The following is a 9,266-nucleotide window of genomic DNA, read 5'->3' on the forward strand; positions in this document are numbered from 1 at the left end:
GTCATTGAAGGAGGTGGAGTTGTGGTCGTTGCCGTCATCGGAGAGGACGATTAGCCCGCTCATCCGGCGGACGCCCCTGTCCTGCTATTTGCTTCAACTTGGCCACCCGAGCTGCCTCTGCCGCCGCCTCCTTCCCCTCGCCCTCCGACTACTCTATGGAAAGTCCGAGTACCTTTGTGTTCTTTCGCCGTATGCGGCGAGCTGTCGTCTCTGCTGTCGTGAGGGACTGGCGGTAGACCCAAGCGAGGGACACTCGTCCTCGTCGGGCTCTGCCAGCATCCCGCGGCGTTGCCTCTTGCCTCGTCCCTCTCCCTTGCGCGTTGCCTCTTGCGGCGGGCGACACATGCCTCCGATTCCGGAGTGCGCATGCGGGCCAGCAGTGCGGGCACTAGCACCCACAGTTGCCCGCGCAGAGCAGCAACCTGCGGGGGAAGGGAATGATGCGGAGCCAAGCAGATTGCGTTGGCTTGGTGGAGCTGCACGCGGGCTGGGAGGGGCCAACTTCGGCGTCCGCGTTATGTCGGCGATCTGGAGCTGCCCCCGGTGTCCGCCTGGGACCGCTCAAAGGAAATGCGAGGGGTCAGCTCCTCCTTGACGTCGAGGTCGGAGCTGGAGTGGCTGCCGGATCTCGACATTGTGTTGGATTGGATCGGATTCAGAGAGGGGAAATGAGAGGATGGAGCGAGAGAGGAGAGTGAGTGAGCTAGGACTCCGAGCGAGGAGCCAAATTAGGGTTTTTTGTGGTACAAGCATGGGGTCAGTGGTAGGCCAGGCCTCTCGGGTCCAGGTGTGCCCGATATCCGCCCTACATTTGGGTTGATTATGAGAGACGTTGGACAGCCCGGATGTTTGAGACCGGTTTAAGATGTCTGGATGGATCATTTTTTGTGACCGGTGTCCCGGTCCGCCCATCTGGGTGTTTGAGACGGATTTGGATTCCAACTGTAGATGTTCTTATCATCATGCATGACAAGCCGACATCATCATTGACAGCAGCAATGTCTATAAGGCTAGTCATAGTGGGGGTAACTTAGCTAGTAGCATAGTGCACTCCAAGAAAATTTTGCTTATATGACATGCAGTTAATGAGAAGTGGTAACATAATATGTTACCATAACATAGCGCTTCCCAAGACACCATGAGTCTATAAGCTAATAAATAAAGTCCTCTATAACAATAGTACTATGTTATTTTGCACTATGAAAATAGTAATTTAGACTAATGGCATATGCATGACACTAGTACAAGTTACTCTCCACTATGACCAGCCTAATAAGTCAGCAAAAAGAGCGATCTTATAAGAAGAAGAAAATAGCGAACACCGCATCATCTTTGCGAAGTGCTCATACACTCTAGCTGGGCCGGCCGATTGCCGCCGTGGTGGGGTCTATGGGCCAGGGTCTATGGGCAGCCCAGGTCGATTCCGTGACGGAAACAACACCGCATTACAGCACCCCTCGACGCAGTCGCCGGGCCAGTCTATATATACAAGAAAAATAAAGATTTGAAAGAAAAGGGTAAAGCACCCCTCGACGCAGCCGTCTCAATCCCCAAACCGTTGGAAGATGCCGAAGGCCGGGAGGCGGCGCAGGAGGGGGGATCCGGACACGGACACGGAAGCCAGGAAGAAGAAGAAGACGACCAAGAGAAGCCTGGCTGAGGATCGAAGATTGATGTTCGCGGCCTTCGAGAGTGAAAAAACCCAACCCCAACCAAAATTAGGTACCCAGCCTCCCCTCCCAATCACGGCATGAGTAGTACCAGTACTGGTGTTTACATTTTTCTCTACGTATTGTATGTAGATCGTGCGTACGACGACGACGCGGCCGAGTCCTCGTCGGAGGAATCCGCCTATCCACCCAGCCCTCTGCTCCACAGGCCCTACATCCCCGACGAACTAGCTGACAGGCTGGACATACGTGCCGCCTTCAAGCACGCCGAAGCCGAATACCGAGCAGATAAATGTATCGATCCCTCTTTTTCTCGCCATCATCATCCTCGTTACCAATACCAAGACACTAACCTAGCTATTTCCCCCCATCTTTATGTATGTATGTAGCTTGTCGGTTTGTCTTCACCCTGAATCGCCACTCTTCTCTTTCGTGCCTCTCCAAGGACCGAAGCATTCTTCATATCCGTGAGCCTGCAAAGGATGCCGTGCTTCTTGCCGCCGACTCTATCGTCAGCCTCTCGTCCTATCTCGGTATGTAACTAAACATGTACTTAACATTTCCCAAGACATCGACCGAGTGTTCTGACTTTCCGTTTGCTTTAATTTAATTGCAGATGATGAGCCGCTGAATAGGTGTTCTGGCTTGTGGATTCAACGGGATGACAGGAAGAATACTGCCGTGGTTTTGACGTCCGCGCATCTCATTCGCGCAAAGGAATACGACGAGTGGAAGAATGAGTGGACGGGTGAATATCATCGCGAGGCCGAGGTGAGCTTCTTAACATTAGTCCACTGTTCCTTTTATCTATCTTCTTCATGCACTAGTGTTTGTTTCTTTTTTCTTTCTTTCATCTCAAAATTTAATTGTTTGCAATGCCTCAATCGGACAGCCGTTACCAATTAAATATGATTTCTATTCAATTTTTGTATAAGAAAATGAAACTAGTATGTACTCCCTCTGTTCCAAATTACTCGTCGCAGAAATGGATGTATCTAGAACTAAAATACATTTACATACATCCATACCTGTGACAAGTAATTCAGAACGGAGGGAGTATGTGTGTATGTATGTATGTATGTATGTATGTATGTACACTCTGTACTTCAAATAATAGATTTGATTCATGTGGCGTTTGGTTTTTCTACTTGCGAAAATGGCTTCATCCAATATTATGAAAATTCTATCAATGTGTCATAAATTTTGCGGTTGTCTTTCCAGGTCATTGTTCACTTGCTGGACGACACAACTGCAGTCGCCAGTCTCCTCTACCTGCAGGAGCACTACGAATTTGCTCTTTATGAGGTTCTGGTGGACAAACCGGTTCAACTATCCACTTTTAATGACAATGTGCACTCTGGTCAAGACGTTTTCCGACTTGGAAGAGACGGAAGTCTTGATCTAAGGATAACCCATGGTAGGGTGGAATACAAGGTTCCAATCCGTCATGAGAGATGTCACTGCATGTATTTTTCCAATGATGAACATCATGTACGTACTCTGATTTAATTCTAACTTTATGTTTTATATTTAAATGTTGTTATTTTCCTAGTACAAATTACAGTGTTTGTTATGGTTACTATGTTGTAGTTCCGTGACGATGGAGGCCCTGTCATTGACTTAGAAGGCAAGGTTGTGGGAATGGTTAACAATCAAATCAATGAGACCTTTTTACCTTCTTCTATATTGCACAAGTGCTTGGATTCGTGGAGAAAGTTGAAGTACGGCCCTTATTCTCAATTCCTTTTTAGTGTTATTAATTCAGCTAATGACTGCTTAACAATTACTGCATTTGAATGAAATTGCTGAAATATGATTTAGAAAAATCATTATGTGAGGCCTAGGTGCTATAAAATGTGTAACATCATAGAGAACATGTGTGTAGGTCACCTTATCGAATTTTGCGTGTTTTCCAAACTATTCTTATGCAGGTTATAGGGAACTAATTTGGTGTAAAATTTAGTTTTTCTACTTAACTTGGTGACTTGCTTTTTGAGCTTAATCCTCTTTTACGAAGGGCGTGAACTAATGGTCTTGTTATGGTATTAATTCTATAATGGTCTCATCTAAGTTTTGTGTGATACTCATTTGGTATGGATTCTAATGAATACGTTGTTTATTTTAAATATTTAACACAAGTTTGTAAGACGATTACAATCTTAACGGTTATATTTTTTATAGGTGCATCCCTCGTGCCCACCTTGGAATGACCTTTGCTTCCATCAAGCTTCTAGATCCTATCTGTATTGAGAGGATGAGGCGTAAGCATAACATTGCATCTGGTCTTATTGTTGAACAGGTATATATGTTGATGTTTAACATTATTTATTTTCACACTTGCTATTAGCTTTTCCTAAAAAATTCCTCATATGCATATTATGGTTTAATGATGGCCAATTAAACATTATAGGTGTCAAAAGAATCGAATGCTGAGAAACATGGAATCCGCAAGGGTGATATTATTGAACGTTTCAATGAAGAGTATATTTCTAATACAATTGAGGTAAGGTGTCTTAAGTAAAATGGAAAAGGGGTATTTTTTTATGTGACACTTCATGCTCTTGATTTTTGTAACTTGTTAGTTGGAAAAGATGTTGCTGGATATAGGCGGGGACCAATTTGTTCAAGCAAAAGTCTTAAATGCCGAAACAGATGTTCAGGTAAGTTAGTATCATGTTTTAACTATGGAATGCTTAAATTTATGTTGACTATAGAAATTGGAAATAATATTGCTGACTTTACAGATTCAAATATTTCGTGCCACGAAACTTCGCCGAAGAGTTAGAAACCTGACTGTAATTGTATCGGATTGTGGAGAGAATATCATAGAAGGTAACTATCTTATTAACGTAGTAGCTGATTTTCTTGTTATGATGAATTTAAGTTATTGCATTTCTCTCTTGTGTAGATTTAATTTTTCTTGTCCGCCAATTGCCCTAAGCCTTTCTTATAGTTTTTTTGAATTTCTTGAATTCTTTCTGCCTCTTGCTTCATTGAATGTATAATGTGATAATCACCAATACACGTGGTGTATCTAATTGAACCTTGATGTTTTTATTTGTGTAGGCACTTACCCTATCACCGATGGCCTTTGATGTTCTTTGGAGATGAGTGAATTAACACATACATTTCGATAAATTGGTTCTTTCATGGAGCCAATGGAGTTAACCTGATGTGAATTATAGACATAAGTTTCATAGATTATGTATCCTCAGTCAAAAACTTAAGATTATGGTTATTTTTTAAATGTAATTCATGGAACGTGGAAGCAACATGGCTAGAGTAGAATCTAGGTACTTCTTCTGAGTTTTGTGAGACTCGTATCTTGTACAACTTAGATGATGGATTGAACTTTCTAATTGTGCTAGAGTGAAATGTTTGGCACAAGATTAATATATTTTACAGTAAGAATTTATATGTATGTGTAACAAAAATACAGGAGCTGTTTGGGTGATAGCCCACAACAGCCCTACCAAATTATGAGCATTGACTGATGGGCTATTTGTTCGCTTGGATGTCACCCAAAACTTCTGATCTGAGCGAATATTTTGGTTGGCACTGCTAATTTTGCGCCCACAGTTGGGCCGATTCCTGGTGGTGAATTCGCTTGCCAGTAATTTGGCACACCTGTTTTTTGTTTTTTGTAAGGCCGGCTGCAGGCGAAATCCAACGAGCACATAAGCTTTAGCTTTCTGCGCAGGGTAAAATGAATGGCCATCACGAGCTTTAATATTACATTTCCTGCTATTAAGGCATGTTATTCTTGTGCCACTAGGAGTTTTACAAATGCTATCACCCCCACCAAAACATGTGTCAATGGTCCTGGATCTGATGTACCATCACCTAGCCATCTGATTTACGAATTCATAGTCTGAAGATCCGATGCAGACATCGAGAGGAGTGTCGGCATTATCGATGTCATCTTCATTGACGTCTGGGAAGTTTGCCTGGGCATTCAGAACTGAGAGGCTGATGCCAGGGTGCTGCAGGCTCAACTTCGGCGATCATCATCAGGTTCACTCGTTCTGGAAGCCAACATGCAGCCCACCAACATTTCATCTATGTTTTGCATTGTACAATGATAGAATCTTTGAAGACAAGTAACAATATTTGCCATTTGTGTGAACACATTCTAGCATTTTTATTCGTGTTTCATGTACACAAGTGTATTCTTTTGTTGTCAAGTTTATACGTATTTGAATAATTTTTGTCAGAATTAACATCAAGTATAGATCAATGATTCTATATGGGGAAATACCAAAGTATTAGTACGTGACTCCTTGTCAAACCAGTGTGCCTTTCTAGCATTAACTTTGCAGAATCTTTTGGGTAGTACCCGCAAAATTGTTGTGAAGAGTGATAAGGGCATCTCCAACGATGACCCGTAAATTTTCTCCCACATTCGTTCATGGATAGTGGGAACCAGTCCATGGACATGGATGCGGGAGGCCGCTATCCACACTACAAAAAAAATACACTTCCGTGATGGTGTGTGTTTGTCACAGTAGGTCGCTTTTTTTGTCATGCATGTATATCCATGACAAATTTATGACAGAATCAAGATAGTCATACCTGTGCTGTCGTAGAAGTGTTCCATGACATTACCAAAATTATCATCACGGAAGTGTCCACTTACATGACAATAAATCGCGCGTCACAGAAGTGCGTTCGTTAAGGGTGACCGACACGTGACATCCACCGTAACGGAACACCGTTAAGCTATCGGGTCGGGTTTTGGATCCGATAACCCGTTAACAGCCCCGACCAATGGGGATTTTTCACGTGTAAAATCATCATTGGCTAGAGGAAACACGTGTCGGCTCATCGTTGGGACAGATTTCATCCACTCATTGGATAGAAGGCGCCTATGATACGTCGACACGTGGCACGGCCCAACAGTGGCCCATTCCTGTGAAAAGGCTGGCTCATTTGACTTGGTCAAAAGATGGCGGGCTGGCCCATGGAAAGCCTGTTAACGGCCTGTTCACATATAGCCCATTTACAGCCCGCTAACCCAAGGCCCGTTACGCCCTATCCGAATTAGGCCCAATAGCATCATCTGGGCCGTCCAATAGATTCCAGCATGTTTTCACTTCTGGCCCATGTATAGCCCATGACGTTTTTCGGCCCATATGAGGCCCTTTTGTAACTCTTGGCCCATTAGCGACCCGTCTTGAAACTGGCCCGTAATGAACAGTGTATCACTTTACACCCATTAACGGCCCGTGGTGAAACTGGCCCGTAATAAACAGTGTATCACTTTATACCCATTAACGGCCCGTTATTCCGTTGGGCCGTCTCCAGCCCATGTTATCTTTCGGCCTTCTCAGAGCCCATTTATTCTTGGGCTCATTTCTAGCATTCGTTTACTTACGACCCGTTACTGTCATTTTTTGCTTGTGGGCCAAATTCAGCCCGTGGTTACAGTCGGCCCATTTGTGATCCGTTAATACGTTGAGCCGTTTTCATAGCGTCATCAAATACGGCCTATTAATGATGGCCCGTTATGGTCGGCCCATGAACGGACGATTCCAACTCTAGCCCGTTTATGGCCAGAATGCGGTCTGTTTGGCCCATATTTGGCCAATCGATCATACGGCCCGTATAAGGCCCATTGATGATATGGCCCGTAGAAGGCCCATTGATGATACGACCCGTAGAAGGGCCATTGTTTCTACGGCCCGTAGAAGGCCCACTGCTTATACGGCCCGTAGAAGGCCCACTGTTTCTACGGCCCATAGGAGGCCCAGTGTCACTATAGTAAATATTAGCCCATGGTTATTGTGGCCTTGTTTAAAAAAAAGAGGTTATTGCAGCCACTAGCAAACCGCAGAAAAAGAACTGCACTGACTACAAGCAAACAAATAAACAAGTCAATAAGGAAATAAATAAGCAAGCAACTTACACTAGGCTATCACTGCTATTACACATATTATATCCACTGGGCATCAAAGTTCGCCACCAGTGCAAATATAGGGAACACAGCAGCATATAAACGCCGCAACAAAACAAGTCCAGAACTGAAACCACTTTAGAAGAGCTCAAGAAACAATATCCTGGGTACCCATAATGCTGGCAAGATGCTTATCAAGCTTATTAAGTTTCTCTTGTTTGGCGCTTAAGTCCTCCAGCGCTTGCTGTTGCACCAGAAAGTATGCATCTGAATTCTGCAGGGACTTCCTAGTCCTTCGGCTTCCTGTTGCATAACATCTGATTGATGTCTTTCAACTTGAAGTTGAGACTCAAGAAGCCGAACTGATTCAGGCAATGAGTTCGAAGAGCTGGTGCCTGCAGTGGTAGCCAGTAACTCGAACACTACATCAAGACATGACTTTGGGGTTGTCTCAGTGTCTTCAATATAGTTTTTATCAGCTTTCTTGGAGACCAATAGGGATGTCTCACTATCTTGAACCTTATCTGCATTACTTCCTTTACCATTGCATAACAGGGTACTCTTCTCCAATATTTTATCTGCGTTCTAAAAGAGAAACAAACAAACACATCTCAGGTTTACAATGCAGTATATGAAACTCATTTTGGTAAACCAGTTCAGTAGTAAGGTGGACAGGATAACAGCATGAAACAAACATATATCTAGTTAGTATGGTCACTGTATGGTCTATATCATTCTAGTTTATGTTGCCAAATCAAGATAGATACAGTTCGAATCATATCTATTTAAGACAAAGCAGCATAGACAGAATATAAGTGTGGGAAACTACACAACAATAACAACACTTGTAATGTGCATGGCATGAGAACATACATGTTTATTCAATTGAAACTGAAATCAACATAGAGCAAGTTACAACAGCAAACAGCCAAACACATTGAAGAAACAGGTTTAAAAAATACCTGTTGCGCCATTGGAGTTTCAATTGCATCCTTCAAATTTGAAATTAGTTGGTATCAGTAAATAAGTGATGCAAGAGCAAAGTAGTATGAACCATAGCTACGGAACCTGACCTGAGAACAATTCTTCTTCTGCTTTAAGCGTTGACTTCGGGTTCGGAGTGGTGGTCCTCATGATTTGGGCACTGCAGTTGCCTTACTAACTGCTCGTGTTTGGGTGCTCTGTGGTGGAGACGGTGTTGTGTCAACGGGAACTGGGTGTCTATCTGCTGGGGTTGGGGTTAGAAGGGGTGTAACTGGTTCTTTGTCCAACTGGGTAGGGGTACAATCTGCATGAGTGTGGGTTATGTGTGGTGGGGCTGGTTCTTGGGCAAGTACAACCGTGGTTCTATCTGCATCAACAAGTAGCACGATCTTTTCTGAAGACCGTGTTTTTACTCCCACAGATACTGCCATCACTCCCTCCAATTGAAATGGCTGATAAACAAGAAAAGTAATTGAATGTACAGACATTGTAAGATAGACAGGTGCAATGGATAGTAGGGAAGAAAACAGGGCATGAAATAATTCACATTTATGTTGTCTAAGCAAACAGAATAGCAGGACATAATTTCACATATATGATGGTTAATTAAACAGGATAGCATGACACAATTTCACATGTATGATGGCTAATTAAACAGGATAGAATGACATACTTCAAAATATGAAGACTATGTAAACAGGATGACATGATATAACTAT

The 9,266-nt window shown here is 43.3% G+C and overlaps 1 protein-coding gene across 2 annotated transcripts; it reads left to right on the top strand.

The window, feature by feature from the left end:
- Positions 1–1,277: 1,277 nt before the first annotated feature.
- On the top strand, positions 1,278–5,156 carry LOC125531457 (uncharacterized). 2 transcript variants are annotated; one of them, XM_087525302.1, is made up of 11 exons: positions 1,280–1,722; positions 1,803–1,964; positions 2,060–2,203; positions 2,287–2,441; positions 2,892–3,161; positions 3,261–3,391; positions 3,852–3,969; positions 4,081–4,173; positions 4,253–4,330; positions 4,415–4,502; positions 4,737–5,156. In XM_087525302.1, the coding sequence occupies exons 1-11, from the start codon at positions 1,566–1,568 to the stop codon at positions 4,763–4,765; spliced, it is 1,425 nt and encodes a 474-aa protein (XP_087381428.1). In that variant the 5' UTR covers positions 1,280–1,565; the 3' UTR covers positions 4,766–5,156. The 2 variants fall into 2 exon arrangements, with proteins under 2 accessions (XP_048551803.2, XP_087381428.1); XM_048695846.2 differs by lacking the exon at positions 4,737–5,156 and having other exon boundaries at positions 1,278–1,722; positions 4,415–4,675.
- Positions 5,157–9,266: the final 4,110 nt, after the last annotated feature.

This window comes from Triticum urartu, chromosome 5A (genome assembly GCF_056163025.1).
Source record: "Triticum urartu cultivar PI428250 chromosome 5A, HENAU_Tu73, whole genome shotgun sequence".
NCBI classification, from domain to species: Eukaryota; Viridiplantae; Streptophyta; class Magnoliopsida; order Poales; family Poaceae; genus Triticum; species Triticum urartu.

Coding starts and splice junctions, on each gene's coding strand:
- LOC125531457 (XM_048695846.2), top strand. CDS start 1,566: ATGCCGAAGGCCGGGAGGCGGCGCAGGAGGGGGGATCCGGACACGGAC. Junction 3,162..3,260: donor TTTCCAATGATGAACATCAT/GTACGTACTCTG, acceptor ACTATGTTGTAG/TTCCGTGACGATGGAGGCCC. Junction 3,392..3,851: donor GATTCGTGGAGAAAGTTGAA/GTACGGCCCTTA, acceptor TATTTTTTATAG/GTGCATCCCTCGTGCCCACC.